Here is a 21,073-nt window from a genome sequence, read left to right as displayed (position 1 = left end):
TTTTTTTTTTGGTTTTTCTCCTGTACCAGGAACCGAACTCACGACTTTGCGCTTGCCAGGCAGGCGCTTTGCCACTGAGCTAAATCCCCAGCCCCTATATTTCTCTATTATTTTCTCACTATATTAGGTGGGGTTTTTTAGTACCAGGAATTGAACTCAGAACCTTCTGCTTGCCAGCCAGCCGCTGTGCTGCTGAGCTACATCCCCGGCCCCACTATATTAGGAATTGAACCTGGGGTCTTTTGCATGCTGCCTGGTAAAGCAGTCTACGCTAAGCTTCCCTTCAGCTCCCCCCCCCCCCCCCCCCCGTCTTTTTGGACAGGGTTTTATCGGAGTAGGAAAATGTATTGGAGAAAAGGAACAAAGGAATAGGAACAGCTCGTGAGACAGGAGAGGTCTTGAAGGGTTGCTGGGACAGGGTTTTGCTGTGCAGTTCAGGCTGGCCTTGAACTCACTCCGTAGGCTAGGGTGGTCTCAACCTAGCAGCGATCCTCCTGCCTTGCCCAGCCCAGCTCTTCTTCCTTGGGAAGATCATGTCTTCCCAAGGTGCCCAGGCTAGCTTCAAACTTTATTTTTTAAATTACATTTATTGGTACATTTGAGGTACACATAATGATCACAGTCATCATAGGGAATTTGTACCTGTCCTAGCCTCAAACTTCAAAGCTTCCTGCCTCACTCAGCCTCCCAAGTAGCTAGGATTCTAGGTATGCAGCCTCTACTCTGCAATTTTTGATGAGAATAATTATTTCATGCTTTGGATGAGACTGACATTGATGTGATGCTGATGGAAAGGACGTAACGCATTATAATTGAGTTTTGTGCATACGGAACTCAGTTGCACGATGTAGCCAGGTGCTGTCAGAGCTGCATCATGGAGTCTCTACCTGAGTCACTTCGCGTGAAGTGCTAGAGACCCAACCCAGACTTTTCATCGGTGCGGGGCTTTTGCACATCACGTTTCACGACTGTCTTGGAGTTAAAGCCCCATCCTTCGTCACTGTTTGCTCATAGCTGGCATCCACATGGATTGTCAGCCTTGTTCTCCTTACTGTGTTTCAGGCTATGCCCACCCTAATAGAATTAATGAAAGACCCCAGCGTGGTCGTCCGAGACACAACTGCGTGGACGGTGGGCAGAATTTGCGAGCTGCTCCCTGAAGCCGCTATTAACGACGTCTACTTGGCGCCCCTGCTGCAGTGTCTGATTGAGGGGCTCAGTGCCGAGCCCCGGGTGGCTTCCAACGTGTGCTGGGTGAGGGATTCTGTTCCCGGTGACATGGGAGCGTGGCTGAGCCGTTGGCAGGAGAGTAGGCAGTGTGGGAGAGCGGTGGATGTGCTTTCCTGGAAGGCTTTTTCTGAATACTGTTGGCTTTCTAATTCTTGGACTGAAACGGGGGGAGATGCCAGTTGCAGGCGCCTGTGGGGGCCGCTCCCTCCCGGTGCCTGGTTCTGAAGCACTTAGAGCAGCCGTGGTAACCCAGCAGGGAGATTTTTCTTCCTTGAGTTGCTTAGGGACACAGTTTTGATTAAGGTGAAGTCGTTGGCCGCAAGAAGTGCCACTGCAGAGAAGAGGGTGGGAGGGAAGGAACGTAGGTGGCCTAGCCGCTGGGCCGGTGTGGGCTGCATGGAAGCCGAGCAGAAGGAGGGACAGTGACAGGCACTGGTGCTAGGCACGGTGCGCTGCTGCTCAGGCTTGCAGATTGCCAGGCTGTACAAACACAGCATGAGGGAATAAAGGTGCCTATCAAATGTTTTCTTGAGTACCTTGGCCAAGAAAAGCTGGGCCCTTTCCTAGCATTGATTTGTAGGCTCGTTGCAGAAGAACACTGTTGAGTGTTGGATGTAACTTAGGGAGAAATGAGGTGACCCTCAGGCGGTTCTCGCGGGACTAATGCTAATCTGTGTGCATTTCAGGCTTTCTCCAGTTTGGCTGAAGCTGCTTATGAAGCTGCTGATGTAGCTGATGATCAAGAAGAACCAGCCACCTATTGCTTGTCGTCTTCATTTGAACTCATAGTTCAGAAGCTCCTGGAGACCACAGACAGGTACGCGGCACCTGTGGGAGCGAGGGAGGGCTTCCTCCAGCTACCCTCAGGACAGAAACGCAGCGGGATGGGCTGGGCCTTTGTCCGTCCCGTAGGAATTAAAGGGGAACTTTCTGGAGATTTACTATTTGTCTAAATAAAGGGGAGGTGGAAAAATAAGTGGAGACTGTGTCTCGTCTAGCGTTGTGTGGTTTACCATGAAAACCTAAGTCTCTTTGCTAGAGAGTGGGTGATTGTGGAGCGTTGTGTTCAGTTTGCTGCACTGATTAATCAGAGCGCGAGTTTGACTGTGGTGTAAAGAGTAGCGGCCCCTTCAGGAAGGGTGCAGCTGCCACCAAGTCAGCAGCTGTCATTGGTGACGCTGGGTGAAGAACTGAGTGTTCACATAGTTGATGTAGAAAGGGACTGTGACTTGGGGGCACCCTTTAATCATTGCTGTTTGTTGTGACCTCAAGTGAAGCTGTGAGCGAAGTGAACTTCGAGAAAGGCAGGAGCATCAAGTCTCCATGCTGAGCTAAGTCATCCTCGCTCTGTTGAGGAGTCTGTATAGACATCTCTTGCAGATCTGTGAGGAAAGTTGGTCTGTCTACCTCATAGTCACTGTGTGAATCAGCTTTTTGTTCCTGTGACTAAGGACCTAAAAAAACACAGAAGAGGAAAGATATGTGTTTGGCTTCCAGGTTCAGGGGTTTCGGTCCATGATTGGTGGCTCCTTGCTTTGGGGCCTGTGAAAAGGCAGAAACACCTCACCTCATGGCCAGGAAGCAGGGAGTATCGCTTCTCGGCCTTTTGGCTAAGATCAAGTGTAGGAAGCAGGGAGTAAGAGCCTGAGAGGAGGGGGTTAGGGGTCAGTCCCTGGGTCACCCCCATCCACTCCCTTCAGCCAGGCTCTGCCCCCTGTTTGCGTCACTTCGCAGTCACGCCAAAACACTGTGGATTGACCTGCTGGTAAAGTTAAAACCCTGGTGATCTGGGGGCCTCTCTAGGCCCTGCCTATGCACTTCTTTGCACTGGGATCAAACCCTCAGTGAATGAGTCTTTGGGGAATGTTTGTATTTAAGCCATGACAACGACCTGGCAACCACTTGACATGTCCACATGGTCCTTTGCCACTTAACCCATTTCCGCCCTGTAATTTTAGCATTTTCCCCAGGGGGTCATTCTGAACTTTAACCCGTTTGGGAGGCCATCATAATCATAGCCATTGGCTCACAGGACTCTTTTTTTTGTTTTTTTGGGGGGGTTTTTTTTGTCTTTTTTTGAGATAGGGTCTTACTATGCAGTTTAGGCTGGCCTTGAGCTCACTTTGTATCCCAGGTTGGCCTCGAACTTGCAGGGGTCCTCCTGCCTCAGCCTCGAGAGTGCTGGGATTACAGGCGTGCACTACCACACCTGGCTCATAGGACTTTTAGAATTTGGTTTCTTAGATATTGTATTGCCAGACTCAAACCAGGTACACGGTCTTGTTAGTTTTTGGTTTCCTTATCTTAGAAGGGGAAAAAAATCCACACTGTAGCAACATTTCCATCCTTTGTTGTCAGTCCAGGCAGTTCAGGCTTAAAGGTTTTTGCCAAACGTTCCTTACAGACCCGACGGACACCAGAACAACCTGAGGAGTTCTGCGTATGAGTCGCTCATGGAAATTGTGAAGAACAGTGCCAAGGACTGCTACCCTGCAGTCCAGAAAACGACTCTGGTCATCATGGAGCGGCTGCAGCAGGTGCTTCAGATGGAGGTAAGACGTGAGCACTGTCTGCTGGAGGATGGCAGTCCTGTGGCAGAGCTGTCCCTTCAGGGCTACGACCTTTTATTTCGGTGTTTACGTGTATATTTCCTCAGAAAGTTACATGTGAGAAGCACAACTTTGAGCAAGGCCCTGTGTTGGTTTTTGGTTTGTACCAAACCAAACAAACCATTGTCTCGGGGTGTGGTGGAGCACACCTGTAATCCCAGCACTTGGGAGGCAGAGGCAGAAGGATTGTCATGGGCTGAAGTCCAGCCTGGGGAATGGGCTATGGCCTCAGCTCCAGCCTTGTAGTATCTCCAAGTGAGACACCCTGACTTGGAGAAGAAAGAAACAAAAATTATTGCCAGGCTGGGGATATAGCTCAGTGGCATAAGCACCTGCCTGGCAAGCACGAGGTTGTGAGTTTGATCCCCGGTACTGCAAAAAAAGAAAAGAAAAGAAAAGAAACACCATTGTCACTTAATGTTTGTGTTGCTTGTCACGTTTACTCATGCCTGTTACACTTGTCATGTTTACTCATGCCTGTGTGTGTGTTCACTTTCCTACACTGGCATTAGTAAAGGTTTTAACGTCCCTGGGAACCCCAGCAAAAGTGGAAGGTTTCATGAGAACATGCCATTTTCTTTTCTTGCAGTCACATATCCAGAGTACATCTGACAGGATCCAGTTTAATGACCTTCAGTCTTTACTCTGTGCAACGCTTCAGGTATGCCGGGCCCTTGACACTTCTTAGCTGTCCGTTTGCGTGTGACGAGCTGGGGCACCTGGGTGTGGGTGACGCTGACTGGGAGAGGCCTTTCTCACCTTGGTTCCGTGTGCCCAGAAAGCCCAGTGTGTCCCTTCAGTGGCAGGAAGGAAGCCCCTCTATAGAGAACCCTTCCCGGTTCTCGTCACGGCCCAGGAAGTTAATATTTGTAATCCCATGGACAAGTTACTAGAATTCTAGGGAGTTCATTCCAATCTACCACTTCCAATGCAACCCATGGCGAGAAATAAGACACTAAAGCATATTTGTAGTTGTGGAGAGCCAGGGGGTCCTGAGTCCAGTTGCAAGGATGGCTAACCAAGCAAAGGCTGAACCCGGGTTTTATTAATTTGTGAAGAAGGGAGTGGCTTGAGGATGAGTGACTGTGAGAATGATGGGAAGTAGGTGAGTGCCGTGAGCTGGGCTAGGTAGGAGACCTGAAATCCCCTCTGCACATGCAGAGAGAAGGATCTGCAGAAAGAGTAATCTGCATGACACAACTGAGATAGAGTCAGTGTTCTGGGGTCAGTGCTTCAGCTCTGATGTGTGATCTTTTATGCCCAGGGAAGTCATAGCCTCTGTCTGGAGGCCCGGTCCCAGCTGACAGCGTGGAGCACACTGCACATGGCTCTCTATCCCACCCCGGCTCACACGGTTCATTTGGGAGCTAAGGGGCCGGGGAAGCACTGCTGTGTCCTCTTTGCTTCATAGACGACACATCAGCACCTCGACCAATGTGCATTGCTTAAAACCAATTGAAAGGATAAGAAAAAGTCCCAGCTAGCTGTGCACACTTCAGTATATGGAAATAGGGCCAGGCTCAGCCAAAATGGGGACAACAGCGCCTCCTTCAAGGAGAGTTGCACAGGTGGCCCACACCCTTGGCACGCTGGTCCCTCCAGCTGGACGGCCAGTCCAGCTGGCAGCCTTTAGTCTTGCTTGTGTGAGGTTGTCCAAGCCTGGGTCAGATTTGGTTCCCAGCTGTGGCTCCCTTGGATGAAAATACAGCCTGAGCTTCTGCCATCATCTTTTAAGACATTTGCTGTCAGGAGCTTTAATATTATTACAGCATGCACAGTGCCTCGTGTTCACAGCAGAGTCCTTTTCAAAGAGAGACTAGGGAAAAAGGAAAAAAAAAATGGCTCTCAGCGTAGGAAGTGGCTGTGGAGCTGTTCCCTTTGCTAGCAGAGGACAAGAGGAAAACTCGGGAACTTACTGCCTGAAGCTTAAATAGGTGTTCAGTTTTAATATTCAGTGATCTAACTGGGGCGTCTTACCTCTGAACTCCCCGCCACACTTCATTTTTAAAAGCATGAATGTTAAGAGCCTCACGTCTCACCACATAAAATGTAGGAGCAATTCAGTGACAGGAGCTGAAGCGAACAAACAAAAGGAAGAGGAGGGTGATGGGTGAGGATGTGTGGGCTCGGAGGGAACCAGGTTGGCTTCATTTTACCAAGACCATTTCCGAACAGGTGTGGTCACACAGCTGTGATCCCAGCTGCTAGGAGGCTGAAGCTGGAGGATCACAAGTTGGAGGCCACCCTGAACAACATAGCCAGAGTTTGTCTAAAATAAAAAGGGGTTGAGCCAGGCATGGTGGCGCAGCCCTGTAATCCCAGCACTCGGGAGGCTGAGGCAGGAGGATCGTTGCGAGTTCTAGACCAGCCCCGGCTACAAAGAGCTCAAGGCCAGCCTGAACTACACAGTGAGACCTTGTCTCAAAAAGACAAAAACAAAAAGAGAGGGGCCTAGGAGTTTAGCTCAATGGTAGAGGGCCCTCCCCAGTGCTATACACAAAAACACCAAAAGCATACTTTCTGGACTATTGCCTATAAATGGGTCAGGATGTAAGAAAGGTTGCTTTAGATGTGCTTTGTAAGATTCCTAAAATGACCTCTTTTAATGCTGAAATAATTGAAATCACTCTTCTAAGACCAGGGTACAGCAGTTACTGACAGTTTTGTCCGACAGACACAAATGCCAAAGAGGAGATGGCTCTGCTCCAGGGAGGATTAGATCATGTTTTATTGTAGTTTGTGCCTTTCCAGCGACTTCATTGACTTCGGAAGAACAGGTGCAGTGTTTAGATTGGAGGGTCTGGAATTAATAGCTGCCAAACCCTTGTTCCTCTCACAGAATGTTCTGCGGAAGGTACAGCACCAGGATGCCCTGCAGATTTCCGACGTGGTCATGGCCTCCCTCCTGAGGATGTTCCAGAGCACCGCTGGCTCCGGGGGTGTGCAAGAGGATGCCCTGATGGCCGTCAGCACGCTGGTGGAAGGTCGGTGGCAGGGCAGGGCAGGAGAGGGGAAGGGATGCCGGGGCGGGTGTAGTCAGGGCCTTGAAAGTGTCTGCGGAAAATGGTTCTTCACTGGGTTCTTCGCTGGGTCATGAGTCGGTTCGTAGCCAGATCAAGCTTAATCCTAATGAAAAAAAAGGGGGGGCACTGGGGATTTAGCTCAACAGCACAGCGCCTGCCTGGCAAGCGCAAGGTTTTTGGGGGAGACTTACCTAATTTGTGTTCCTTCAAAATCTTTCCATTAAACTCAACTTGTTTTAGTGAGCTTTGACTCCTATCAAGAATGGAGGAGGCAAGTTTCTGGGTCTCTTCTGCCACCCAGCGCTTCCTGGTTTGGTTGTAGCTTGGGACTCGGGTTACCTGATGCATCGTCGTGCTTATGTGGGGTGTAATGCAGCCTCGAGTGATTTCTAGGCATTCAGCGAATTTCTGATGGTTCCATGTCTGGCTGGATAGGGGGGCATGTGTGACTTATACTCCGTAAAGGGCCGCTCAGCACATGGTGGAGCACTTAAGAAGCCTGCAGTGCTTCTTCAGGAGGACTTAGGAGCATGTTACTGAAGCCACTCCCTAAGGACGCCCTCCTGAGGACCATAAAAAGTGTGTGGCCAGTGGGCCTGACAGCCTGTAACCACCTGGAAAGGACGAGGAAGTTAATTCTGGGGTGGCTGTGGGGCCTGCTGAACCCTATGGGAGGAACTGCCTGGGGCCCTCAGGCAGAGCTAGAAACATTATAACCGGAGAGGTGGGGACCAGAGGCTTATTCTAGGCTCAGTCAGCTCGGAATTCACCCTGACGTTCCTTCGGGCCATACTGCGCTTTAGCTGAAATGACCTTCCATCCTGGGGAGGGTTGGTAGTGCCGGGCATGAGAAGCGGGTCCTCCCAGTAGTTAGAAACTTGGCTTGCACAAGACAGCGTTCACGTTCCGTGGTGCAGACCGCGGCCGAGTCCTGTGGAATGAACATCCTGTCTCGGAATGAATACGTTTTGGGGAGATTAGGATGGTTATTGGGCTCATTTCTGATGTTCTGTGTTTCTGTCAGCAGTTAATAGTTTGTTTCATTACAGTCTTGGGTGGTGAATTCCTTAAGTATATGGATGCCTTTAAACCCTTCCTGGGCATTGGATTGAAGAATTATGCCGAGTACCAGGTAGGGTGTGCTTGTCAAAAGAATCTGTTTGGTTTCCGGGGTGCTGGGAATCAGCACTGAGCTACGCCCCAGGCCTCAGTAGATTCTCATCCCTGATTGATCGTAACTCTGGCACAAAGACAGGTGCTGCTGGCACCCTGAAAACCAGAGCCCTCTTTAAACCGCCACCCCAGGGCTGGGGATTTAGTTCAGCGGCACAGCACTTGCCTGGCAAGCGCGAGGTTGTCAGTTTGATTCCCGGTACTGGAAAAAGAAATAAATAAACTGCCACCCTACTTCTGCCCAGCTGTCCCCGGGGAATACTGTGCAGCCTTGGTGATATTTCCAGTGGTCTTAGTTCCCTTCTGCCCTATTGGTGGTTAAAATTAACTGCTCTCAGCTGTGGGTGGGTGGGGACATCACTCATTCTGGGTTCAGGTGGTAAAGTGGCCGGGTAAAAGCCACACCTACCCCAGCAGGCAGTCTTTTCTGTGTGGGGATGACGGCTTGGTCCCTTGCAGGTTTGTTTGGCAGCTGTGGGCTTGGTGGGAGACCTGTGTCGGGCTCTCCAGTCCAACATCTTACCTTTCTGTGACGAGGTGATGCAGCTGCTACTGGAAAACTTGGGGGTGAGTGTCTCAGGCTGCTACCGAGCCAGGCGTCCGGAACCATCATGGAGAGCTACAAGTTCCCAGAATGTTGACTGGGGGCTTCCAAAGGAGAGAATTGTTTATTTTCATATATTCTACAGTTCATGAAGTCGTGTAAAGGACTGTGCTCTTATTTGCGGGGGAAAGAAAGTTCAAAGGAAAGGAAAATATTTCATCTCACTATCCAACAGTAGCCATTAATTTTTGTGTACATGCAAAGTTTCTGGAGTCTCTGGACCAAGTGGATTTTTTGACACTTACTAATTCACTGTTTTTATTCTTGCCAGAATGAGAATGTCCACAGGTCTGTGAAGCCGCAGATTCTGTCGGTGTTTGGTGATATTGCCCTTGCGATCGGTGGAGAGTTTAAAAAATACCTAGAGGTTGTGTTGAATACTCTGCAGCAGGCCTCCCAAGCCCAGGTGGACAAGGTAAGGTCGGTGCTGTTACGCTACTCTTGAAGTCCAGCTCTCACGGGAGAAGAAGGACTTTGGGCCAACAAAGCCCTGCAGGTGACGGGTGTGACAGAGGTTTGCTGTGCTGTCTCTTTCAGTCGGACTATGACATGGTGGATTATCTCAACGAGCTCAGAGAAGGCTGCTTGGAAGCTTACACCGGCATTGTGCAGGGACTGAAGGGAGACCAGGAGAATGTGCACCGTGAGTATCCGGCCCATGCCCCTAGTCCCTGGCCACTGTGCATGTGAACTGCCGCTCAGGAGAGGAGGGAGGCAGGGTCCTCATGAAGCGAGTAGTGTGGGCAAGGTGTAGGTTGTCATGTTTCTGTGCTTTGTCCTCCTGCCTCAGCCTCCCCAGTGCTAGAATTGCATAGGCATGTACCACTACACCTGGCTGTCTCCCATTGCTTTGTTTCTTCCTTGAGATAGGGTCTTCCTTTGTAGTTGAAGTTGGCCTCGAATTCCTAGTGATCCTCCTGCCTTGGCCTCCTGAGTACTGGGATTACAGGCGTCCACCACCCCACCTGGCTATCTTGAATTTCTTGAGCATTGCAGAAAACGGGATCCAGCTAGGCTGTTTAGAAAAAAACGTAGCAAAAGTGCTGATCGCTTTTGTACCAACCACAGTAGCAGTTGTTGAGCGACCCGCCCCCGCAGTGTTGCTGTTACTAGTGGGGGAGATACTTGTACTTTACCTCCTGATCACGGAGGGCTCAGGGAGAGAGTTCCATTTGTTCCCTTGCTGCAGTATCTGCTTATATAAGAGGAATATTTGTTTCTTGTACTGACTTGAAGAACGACATCCTAATCTGAGGAAGAATAGTTTGGTGTCCGCCGGGGGAACCCTGGTGACGGATAGAGTAGTAGAAGATTCTGAGAACAGGTATGGTCCTGCAAAATACGGGACAGCTTCGTTACCCCTTCTCCTTCTTCTGTAGCGGATGTGATGCTGGTACAGCCAAGAGTAGAATTTATTCTATCTTTCATTGACCACATTGCTGGAGACGAGGATCACACAGATGGAGTAGTAGCCTGCGCTGCTGGCCTCATAGGGTAAGCTACACCTGCTTCCAGTGGCTGAACAGAGCTCGATATTCAGGGAAGGTGAGAAGGGCGCAGGGCGGCACACATGGCATCACCAGCCTACTTCTGTGGCAGGTGGTAGTGGTACTAGGGCTTGAACCCCGGGCCTTACGTATGCTAGGCAAGTGCTCTCCCATTGTGCTACCCTCCAGGCCCGGAGATGTCCTTCTAGAGCCCATAGAGTCACGTTGTGGGTACTATTGAGTGAAGGGTGATTCCTTCCAACCTGCAGAGCTTGCCACTCTCCCCACTAGACCCCGACGTTGGGCAACAAGTTGCATCTGTTCAGTGGTGCTCTATTTGAGCATTTCTAGAAAAACACTGGTCTTCAGTTCAAAGACCTGGATGCTGGTTCTGATTTTTCTACTGTGAATTATTAGCTGGTTAACCTTGGGCAAGTCCTCGTGCCACTTCAGACCCAATTTATCTCTAAAATCCCCTCCACTTCTAAGAAGTAAGTGAATGCTAAGAAGTCTGTAGTGGCTCCTTGTTGCTTGGCAGGCTCCGAACAGGGTGCCGGTCAGGGTGGGCCAGGAGCTCATCCTCAGGTGTGTTGTTTGCACAGGGACTTATGTACCGCGTTCGGGAAGGATGTACTGAAATTAGTAGAAGCTAGGCCAATGATCCATGAACTGTTAACTGAAGGACGGAGATCGAAGACTAACAAAGCGAAAACCCTTGCGACATGGGCAACTAAAGAACTGAGGAAACTGAAGAACCAAGCTTGGTAAACGCTTGTCTCCACCGGCCTCTGTCCCGCTGTCTGGGGTGGGGAATGTTTTCCTTAGGCTCTTCCGCAAGGGCTGCCTTTGTGTGTTTTGTTTGTACTCTTTCCCGCGTAGGAGCTTCTGAGCCAGCCCTTTGTTCTAGTAGCAGTCTGACAGTCTCAGGCTTTCCTTAAGCCAAATGTTTGACTCCTCATGGTGATAGACCACAGAACTTACAAAGGCCAGGATGAAATTCCTGAAAGGTTTTGGGCCCCAGGAAGCCCCTTGGCAAAGGCATTCTCCCATAATCCTCTGCTGCGCTTCTGCTGTGTTTCCTGTGCCCCCCAGTAGGGGGAGCATCAAGGGTTGAACCCAGGGCTTTGCACTTGCCAAGTACTCTACCCTGAGCTATGCCTTTGGCCACTCTCTTCTGGTTTTGGGGGTTTTTTTGGTATGTGTCGGAGGTTGAACCCAGGTCCCTCACCGAGCTACATCCCCAGCTCTTCGTTTCATTTTCATTTGGAGACAGATTCTTGCTAAGTTGCCTATGCTGGCCCTCTCTTGCCTCAGGTCCCCGGGTGCAGGGGTTCCAGGCCTGCACCCCCTCAGCTGGCCTTGTCTCTTTACTACAGAGCTCATGGACATTGCTGAAGTCCTCCCTCTGGTGATAACCCTGTCTTGGTTGTCTAATCCCGGCTTTGGGACATAGTCGCCACCCGCCACCCCTGACTACTCTTAGGCTATAAGCGTCCCAGTAAAGCTGGCCATGGGAATTTTATTTGCTCCCCTACCATCTGGTGTGGATGCAGTGAGAGCAGATGGGTGGCACACAGGAAGTGCGGTTGGCCGATCCCGTTCAGGCCGGGGAACCCTAAGTTTTGCAGGAATTGGGTATTTGGGCTGTGCTGGGCCTGTGTGCTCTCAGAATTAACCTTTCTTCCTTGTCTGTTTCTAGATCTGGTACCATTGGGATGATAACCTGAGACCCCCACTGGAAATCTCCAATCTTTTGAAAAACCCGGAAGTGAGGAGTGTGCACGGATGCTGAGTGTTTGGGAGTGAGAGGATGAGTGAGTGAGGCTTGAAAACACACCACATTGAAAATCCTGCCGCAGCAGCCGCCGCAGCAGCCACCAGCAGCGCTGTTAGTGAGCTAAGTAAGCACTGACTTCTAGGAAACCCCGACGTCGGCCGTCTTGGAGGAGAGGAGCGATGGATCTGCTGGCTTGTTAAAGCTGTCTCTTCCCAGGGGAGGCTAGGACTAGCTTTTCTGTCTTGTGGCCGGTGCCGAGTGGAGTGGCTGGTTTGGGAGAAAAGGAGGGACTGGGCTCAGCTGTGGTGCTGTGTTGTAAAGGCAGCCTGGCCTGTGCTACTGAGGAGAAAGCGAGCCTGGGTCGAAAGCCCGCCTTCGCTGTCCCTTTGCTACGCGGTCCTGTCGCGTGCCTGGCAGGAGGCGGAGGGCGAGGGGCTTTGCGGTCTGAGAATGAGTGTGTGTGAGTGCAGCGGTATCCACATTCTCAACTTCAAGTCATTGCAGTTTCTTTTCCCCAGAAAACAAGGGTTAGATGTTGCATTTCATAAACTAACCGAAGTTCTGTCTACTGATGCAGCACAAGAGATGTTTAAAAAGAAAAAGGAAAGACGCTCTTTAGGTTTGGGTTTTGTTTTTTTTTTTTTTTTTTTTTTTTTTTAATTATTCTAGGGGAAACACTGACCAAGGGTCAGAACTCCTATCTGGTCTCTCCCTTAAGGCGCCTTTCCTGATAATATGGCTCAACTGTGAATGTAGAAGGGGGGAGGGGGGAGAAAGAGAACTCGAGTTAGAGGATAGAGAAAAATAAACATGCAGACTTCAAAGACAGAAAAGCCACAGCCCAAACCAAATTTTAAATGTGCAAAATTGGCAGCACAAAATCAGAGCTCTCTCCTGGCTTGTATTGTGGCAGTCTGAATGCCCCCCAGAACAATTGTGCCAAAGACTTTAGCAGACAGATACACAATAAAAGTAAATAGACACACAGAGCAGCCAACTTCAGGTAACTATTTTGGATTGCAAATGAGGATAAATTTAATGTGCAAACAATCTGATAAAATAACCATTTGGAAACTGCTTGGCCTTCTGTTCTCTTATTTGATTGACTACAATGTGGTATTGGTCTCTTGCTGCACTTTCAAAACCAACTAACCAACAAAACAAAAAGCAGAGCAAGGAGAACGTGTGCTTGTCTACACACGCTGACTAGAACTCTTTGCAATGAAATGGCGCTTGAAAAGGGTTCTGTTTTTCCACTGAAGTTGAAGATTAATAAAATGGTGTCAAACATTCCCCTACTCACACGCTTTAGTACTTTTGTAAAAGTGTGATGTGCTGTGATGATCATAAATCAGACCATTTCCCTTTTACAAGGGGAGCAGGGCACCCTGAATTCTAGAATCTCAGCAATAAGAAGGGATGGCAGTGAGCTTTGGTCCCCTTTGCGTTTTGCAGATACGAGGAGTTTTTTGCGTCTTGAATATGCTGCCTCAGAAAACACCAAGGAGGTTTTCAGTGGCTTCCTGGTTAATTGGAGGGTTGAAAACAGGACCTCATTCCCACTTTGGTCCCCATCGTAGCGAGAAGTACAGGCTTGTGTTTTTCTCCATCTCTTGCTTGTGTCATCCCTCCCCACCCAGGCCTTTGTTCCTACGTGGGACTGGCTCGGCCTGGCTCACCCACACAGCTGCGTCTAATAGCTCTTGTACAGGGTATCAGATATTGTGCCTTTTGGTGCCAGGTTCAAAGTCAAGTGCCGATCTATGAACCAGTGTACAAAAAAAAAAAAAAAAAATCCAGGTGTTTGAAGGAGAGCCGCTCCATTGTGACCGGGAACACCAGCTCCTAAGCCCTGTTGCAGAGGTCTGGTCCTCTAATGCCTTGTTTCTATCTTAGTTTCTCTCAGAAGAGGTTGATAGACTAACCATTCCTGATAGCAGATAGGGTTGGGGCAGGGCTTAGGGAGGGGGCAGGAATATTGGGGAAAGAAAAATAATCTGATCATTCCTCAGTGCTACCCATTTCTGTCCTGTGTGGGCTGCTTAGCTAGACAGCAGCAGGAGAATAAAGAACACCGAGAACCGTAACGAAAGCAAAACCTCGCGTGTGCTTTGTCGTGTTTTGTTCCAGGGGAGCAGTTGATGCGAGCTGTTGTGCACGCTTTCTCCCAGCTCCTTCCCTGCTGGAGAGGAGGAGATGAGCTGGTTGGATTGTGGTCTTGGTGCCTTGTAGACATCTGCACTGGTTATGCGTTTAGTCCTCTTTGCTAGCTCCCTCCGGCTGGTGGGCTCGCCACAGCCTGGGTGTTTGTCCTTCGCCCTCGGCCCCACCCGCCGTGACTGGATGCGAAGCGCTCCCGTCCCTCCACCCTAGTCTCGGCACATTCCTTCCAGAATGTCCTTACCGTCTGCTTGGGAAGATGTCGGTGCAAATGTGAAGAAAATGGGCATCGGACTAGACTTCGGTTTGCCACGAGTGGCAGCTGCCGATACAGTTACACTTATTAATTTTGCTCTTCATTCTCTCTGGTTCCCTTCAGCCCCCCCTCTGTTGAACTGTTGACATTTTAGCTGTCAGAGGTGACTATAATACTGCCCTAGGGACTTGTGGAGAAAGGGCGGGGAATTGCTCAGTATAGTGTTTTAACTTTCAGAACCAAGCAGTCTATTTACTCTTCCTATTTAAGAAGCGTGTTAGTCCGACCTTAAGAGAAATCCAAACTCCATCAGCTTTCGATAGCGTCTTGGTTTTGGAAACATCTTCAATCTGTAATTGGCATTCAGAATGCCTTTGGCATGCCAGTCTGTGTGATGGCATTAAAGACCTGTTAAAACACTTGAGCCCGACTTTATTAACCAAAACTGATACCACCACCTTTATCTTCTAAATAAAGTCCGCTTTATTTTTATTTTCAACCTTTTGCTGCGGCTCTTCTTTGTTCCAGATGGTGTCACCTCTTGAGGTGCAGTGGAGGGTTGGGAAGGAGGCGGGGTGCGGTGGTGGGCGGGGAGCAGGGCTTGCACCTGGGAGGGATGGGCACGTGTCCCTGCTAGTGGCCAGGAGGTCTGGTCGGGATTTGCACCACAGCAGCACCTGCGGGGGCACCGGGGAGGCCGTGGTTTGGGCTTTTTTAGTGTACACTGGGCAAGCAAGCGAGGGCCACCTCAGTGGCCTGCCTGAGTGCCTTTGACCTTCCCACCGTAGCGGTCAGGGTGAGGTCGGGTCGCATTCTTGCTCATTGATAAGTAAGTTACGTGCTTGTACTACTACTGTACTACTTGGCTATACTACTTGTATAATCAAGACAAAGAAATTCAAAAGCAATTATATGAGTTAACTATAAATAGAAGTTCTAGTATTTTTCTGCCCAACTTTGGAGATGACTGGCTTAAGGAAGCAGCTTAGAATTCTGCATAAAATCCTGAGCAGCCGCAGCGATGGGCGTCAGTGCTCCAGGGACCCCGGAGCTATCCCGCCCCCAGCGCACGCTCCGCAGCAGTGCTCCAGCCACATGGCCTCAGCCGAGCCAGCGTGCCCCACTCGAGCGCGGGACAGCTTGCACACTGAGGTGTCAGGTCACCTCCACTGATGTTCTCAGGACAACCTAGGGGCCAGCAGCACCACTGTAGGAATGGCCACAAAGGAGGAGTCCCCGGGCGAGTCACAGATACCCCGCTCTGCCTGCTCCCGTGCCCCAAGCTTTGCACACATTTGCCTCGGGCTGATGCTGTGGGCACCGCAGCACTGCAAACGCGTCCCCGTGCCATGTGCCCAGGCTGTGCCGACTGTGCCAGCACTGTCTAGAAGCGGATTCTACACTCACCCGCTTTGTCTCTGGTTTTCCCAGTCCCACAGAGGCTCCCTGACTGGTGACCCTGGCTGTCTTACACCGTATGCCCAGCCCAGGGCCGCATACAGCGGGCGGTGGCCTCGGTGAGTCTGGGCTGAACTAACAGCGTGTCAGTACGGCTCAGAGTCTCCGCGGCGCTGTCCCTTGGTCTTGGGAGGGCCGGCACCCGGAAACCCGGGAACCGCAGGTGTCAGAGGAACCGGGCGAGCCGGGCCCGCAGCCCTTCCCCTCCGCTGGATGATGTCTGCGTGGCCTCTTAACCTTGGGTTAATTGGTGGAACGGGAAGAGAGTTAGTAATTAGCCATTATTTACGTGGAGGCCGTTTTATGTGCTCACCAGATGCCAGGCCCGAAATGCACACCTACAGGGTGATGAATGGAGTCTGCATTCACCTGATGCCAGGGGCGCTGTTTCCGTCCATTTTACAGATGGGGCAAGCATGCAGGCCGAAGGGCCTTACCCAGAGGCACACAGGCTGCCCCCACCGGCCCCCCAGGTGCGCCTGTGCCCCAGCTCAGTGAGCTTCCTTGTAAGTCTGTCATGAGCCTTTGGGCTGTGCCCACCTCCACATCAGGGATTGAACCAGGGCTTTTGAGTGAGCTGCATCCCCAGCCCCCCTGTGTATTTTGAGACAGGGTCTTGTGAAGTTGCCCAGGCTGAGCTCAAACTTGCAATCCTTCCGCCTCCCAGAGTGGTGGGATTACAGGTGAGTAGCACCACGCCTGGCTTGCCAAACAGCTCAGTGGAAGGAGGGAGGGAGGGCGTGTGTGTGTGTGTGTGTGTGTGTGTGTGTGTGAGAGAGAGAGAGAGAGAGAATGCTCACTGAAAGCCAACTTCCTCCTAACTGGAATTGGATCTAAACCATCTTCCTGTGCTGGCTTTTGGGGACCAGGCTGGGGGAAGGGTGGCTGGTGGCCAGAGAGGCCACAGGGCCGCTGAGTAAGCTCACAGCTGATTACCCTGGCCCGTCAGCAGATGCCCTGCTACACAGACAGGCCTGGGAGCCTGACAAGCAGTCCCTCTCCCAGGTGCCCCTTGCAATAAGTTCCCCGGCAGAAATAAGTTCCCCATGTGAAATGTCCTCTTGTCTGAAAGGAAAGTGTGCCTCAGCTCGGCAGCTGACCGGCTTGTGGCTGCAGAGGGACAGCCCGCCCCGCACCCTGACTGGGGAGAGCTCAGAAGTCTCCACTCAGACAAGCTCCCCAGAGCCAGGATTGGGACCTGCTTTTTCTAACCACATCCTTCACACGATTTTATTTTATTTTTTGTCTTTTTGAGACACGGTCTCACTATGCAGTTCCAGTTGGCCTTGAGCTCACTTTGTAGCCCAGGCTGGCCTCGAACTCACAACAAACGATCCTCCTGCCTCAGCGTCCCCACCATGCCCGGCTCAATTTTAGTCTTTCGAGTTTGACCTTGAAAATTCAGAAACTTTTCAGATTCTCAATTTCCCCATTTGTAGAATGGATCCCAGTGAAGGTAATGCGTACGGAGCTCTTGGCATGGGGCCTCAAACATGGACTGATTAACTGATCAATTAATAGGCAGCTACTTGTGTCAAGACACATACAAGGCACAGGGTACAACACTGAACTAGCCCTTTCCTATGGAGCTCTTATTCTGATGGATAATACGTAACAGGTATCCAATAATTCAATATTATACATATTTCCCCCCAGTACTGAGGAATGCACCCAGGACCATTACACTGAACTATGCCCTCAGCCCTTTTTAAATTTTTTTCTTTTGAGACAGGGTCTAAGGGCCAGGGATATAGCTCAGTGGCGTAAGCGCCTGCCTGGCAAGCTCAAGGTCCTGAGTTCCATTCCCAGTACCAAAAAAAAAAGAGACAGGGTCTCACAAAATCACTAAGTTGCCGAGGCTGGGCTTCAACTTGTGACCCTCCTGCCCAAGCCTTCCACAGTGCTGGGATTACAGCTGTGCACCACCACATCCGGCTCAGTACAGTTTGGTCAAGAAGTATGACTTGGGACTGAGAATGTAACTCAGTGGTGTTGCATATGATGCCACATGCCTGCCATCCCAGCACTGGGGAGGCTGAGGCAGGAGGATCGTTGCAAGTTCAAGGCCAGCCTGGACTGCATAGTGAGATCCTGTCTCAAAAAGACAAAAAAAAAAGTAAATGATAGAGTGCTTGCCTAGCATGTGTGAGCCCTGGGTCCAGTTGCTCGCACTGCAAAACACAAAAAGTAAAACTTGTTTTGGAGACAGAAGTGAACATGGTTGTGGAGAAAATGAAGCATATGTAGAGTATAAGGAAAAACAGACAACACCCCCTATTTCCTCCCAAATCCTGCTCACGCAATTAGAAGCTGTGCATGACCTCTGTGGGAACTTGGGGTGTTGCTGCAGGAGCGAGTCCCCCTCTATACTAACCTCCACTTGGGGCCTCCCAATGGGTCTCAGTGGCCCTGATTCTTAAGGCCTGGATCGGGGTGAGGTGGGGGTGATGGCACCAGATCCAGGTTGTCACATGCGTCCAATCAATGTCCCTGCCCACCGGAGGATTCTGTTTGAGTCATCCGGGTTTTATTTTGATTCAGTCTAATGCCACCTCCTCCTACTCTGCAGGCAAGAATGGCAGGAAAAACAAAGTCTCTCCACGGCAGGTCACGGCAGTGGGAGAGGCTCCCCGAGGGTTTCCATGAGGAAACTTGTCTCTCCTACTCGACAACAGTGGGCAGGGGCTCCCCTCTTCCTACCCTGGGGAGGCCAGCATCCCCCCAACTCTCCTACCCGAGCGCCGCCTCACTTCCCCTGACGATGCTTTCTACCTGCTTCCATCTCCACCATGATGAGCCTGGACACATACCAGGTCTCAGGTGGGTGTAGTAGCACACACCTGAAATCCCAGCACTCAGGAGGCTGAGACAAGAGAATCGCCTTGAGTTTGGGGCCAGCTGGAAACACATAGAGAGACCCTGTCTCAAATAAATAAATGTTTGGAGTCTTGGGATGAATTCATACCAGTGTCCAGTTTTCTCAGAGAGGGGAACCAACCATTCTCAAATTACGTGATTTCATTCCTTTATTCACTCAGCAAACACCCTTACCCTCCAGGACAATGACGGAAACCTTGCAGAGCTTTCAATCATAACAGCCAACTGCAGTACAGTGCCGTAGGGTCATCACCACTGCCCTAGGGTTTCCTTTAATGCCTGCTCATCAAGAGCCTTTCTTGGATGACTCTGAAACAGATCCTGCTCTCCTTATTTAATCTTATTCCTTTTTACCCTTTATCACAATATTTTTGGAGCTGTGTATTGAATCCAGGGCCTTTCCACTGAGCTACATCCCCACTCTTTTCCCTTTTTTTTTTTTTTTTTTTTTTTTTTTGTCTTTTTGAGACAGGGTCTCGCTATGTAGTTCAGGCTGGCCTTGAGCTCACATTGTAGCCCAGGCTGGTCTCGAATTCACAACGACCCTCCTGTCTCAGCCTCCCGAGTGCTGAGATTACAGGCATGTGCCACCACCCCCGGCTTTTTTGCCTTTTTGAGACAGGGTCTTGATATGCAGTTCAGGCTGGCCTTGAGCTCATTTTGTAGCCCAGGCTGGTCTCAAACTCGAAATGATCCTCCTGCCTCAGCCTCCCAAGTGCTGGGATTACAGGTGTGCACCACTATCCTTGTCTCTTTTTACATTTTTAAAATTTTGAAGCATTGTTTCACTAAGTCCTTAAGTCCCCAGGCTGGGCTCCAACTTTTGATCCTCCTACCTCAGCCTCCCAGAGTGCTGGGATTTCAGATGTGGGCTGCATCCCCAGACCTTTATTAGAATCTGCAATTGCCTTACTGCTTCAGAATCATATTCATTTTTCATTTTTCTGACTCTACCAGAATGTAAGCTCCATGTGGGCAAGGGAGACATCTGCATCCGTGAATCGCTAGCACCTGGCACAGCACAGATGTGGATGGGACACTTGGGGACACACAGTCAGAAGGACACAGGTGCAGCCCTCAGAGCAGTAGAACAGAGGCAGGGGGAGGGTTCTGAGGTTCTGCCCAGCACGGAGGAGGGAGCAAGGGCAGGTTTGGAGGGACCCAAGCCAGGCATAATCGCTTTGGGGCTTTTGCCACCGAGAACTCGGCATGGGCCACTGGCTGCACCCTGCCGGGCAACTGCCCTGGGCCTTCCTGTGAACAAGCAGGCAGCAATCAGGGCCGAGGACACCAGGACAGGGGCTTGGAGGTCCCCACCCAAGGCCTCTCTCAGCAAGGGAGGACTCACTGGGGGTCCACCCCGGAGACCCAGAGACAACCCCAGCAAACCTTGTCCCTCTGGCCCTGGCCTTCAGTCTGGTCTGGGCTCCTGTTTTGCCATTCAGAGAACCCTACCTTGACCTGGGGGCCCTCAGCGTGACTGATGCCCCCTGCACTCCAGCGGGTAGGCCGCTCACCAGAAACAGCTGGGGCAGTGAGTGCCTCAGCCACTACAGGGCGCACGCCAGCAGCAGCAGCAGGCAAAGGAAGCCAGGGCACCCCGCCCCTTGGAGAAAAGACTCCAGTCCAGGGGGCACCGCTAACTCCGGCCCAGTGTCCTTATAGAGGGGTACCCGGCACTGCCGGTGCTTCTCCGTGGTCACAAGCGCAAGAGCCCTCTCCGATGCACCCTAGGTCCAGAAGGGCCAGACAGGCAGGCTCCGCGGTCCCCAGCAGCTTCGCAGGCCGCGCCGAGCCCCTTCCCCAGCCTGTGCCCCGTGTGGGGCCCTCCAGTTCCATCAGGCCGGCCTGCTTCGCTGCGCTTTGCAGTCCGGGTGCATACGAGTCATTCACACCCGCTAGGCCTTTAGTTCTGACCTCCGCTCTCCCGGATGAGGGCAGCGGTCACCGGCATCTCCAGGCTAAGTCGAGGGGCAGGAACGTGCCCAAGGTCACACAGCCGCAAAGTGGCAAAAACTTGGGTCTCCTGCTCAGTAGTGTGGCAGGTGCTGGGATAATTTTTGAGGAAAGGGTGAAATGTGCTGTTTGCTCATTTCTCTGGCCTGTGCAAGCTTGTGCGTGATTGCGGGGGCGTGGGGGGCGGTCCTGTTCCCTAATTGAACATCTGACCTCTTCACTCTCCCTTTCCAAGTTACAAATCTCTGCTTTCTCCTCTGTACCCCTGGTCAGTGTAGGATCGCAGCAGTGCCCCCTGCTCTGAGCTCAGACTGGGGAGGTCTAACAAGCAAAGAGAAAAAATAAGAATAATAAAAACAAATACAAATCAACTCATCGCCCCGTCCCTCCTCGGAGGCACAGCCGAGGCCGAAGGCGCAGACGCCCCCGCGCCCCGCGCCGCCCCGGCAGCGCCCCCGCGCCA

General features: G+C 51.2%; 1 protein-coding gene across 1 annotated transcript in view; it reads left to right on the top strand.

The window, feature by feature from the left end:
• Kpnb1 (karyopherin (importin) beta 1) overlaps window positions 1-14,818 on the top strand; it is a 32,611-nt gene extending 17,793 nt beyond the window's left edge. The window contains exons 11-22 of the mRNA XM_005394271.2: window positions 1,063-1,254; window positions 1,917-2,047; window positions 3,635-3,782; window positions 4,429-4,500; window positions 6,679-6,823; window positions 7,912-7,994; window positions 8,495-8,602; window positions 8,911-9,054; window positions 9,177-9,282; window positions 10,019-10,133; window positions 10,729-10,890; window positions 11,826-14,818. Coding sequence (XP_005394328.1) covers window positions 1,063-1,254; window positions 1,917-2,047; window positions 3,635-3,782; window positions 4,429-4,500; window positions 6,679-6,823; window positions 7,912-7,994; window positions 8,495-8,602; window positions 8,911-9,054; window positions 9,177-9,282; window positions 10,019-10,133; window positions 10,729-10,890; window position 11,826 — 1,407 coding nt within the window. The 3' untranslated portion in view covers window positions 11,827-14,818. The remainder of the gene's footprint in view (window positions 1-1,062; window positions 1,255-1,916; window positions 2,048-3,634; window positions 3,783-4,428; window positions 4,501-6,678; window positions 6,824-7,911; window positions 7,995-8,494; window positions 8,603-8,910; window positions 9,055-9,176; window positions 9,283-10,018; window positions 10,134-10,728; window positions 10,891-11,825) is intronic.
• The last annotated feature ends 6,255 nt before the right edge of the window (window positions 14,819-21,073 follow it).

Source organism: Chinchilla lanigera, unplaced genomic scaffold (genome assembly GCF_000276665.1).
Source record: "Chinchilla lanigera isolate Chin_1 unplaced genomic scaffold, ChiLan1.0 scaffold00050, whole genome shotgun sequence".
Classification (NCBI taxonomy): domain Eukaryota; kingdom Metazoa; phylum Chordata; class Mammalia; order Rodentia; family Chinchillidae; genus Chinchilla; species Chinchilla lanigera.
This window is presented reverse-complemented; position numbering and strand designations above follow the sequence as displayed.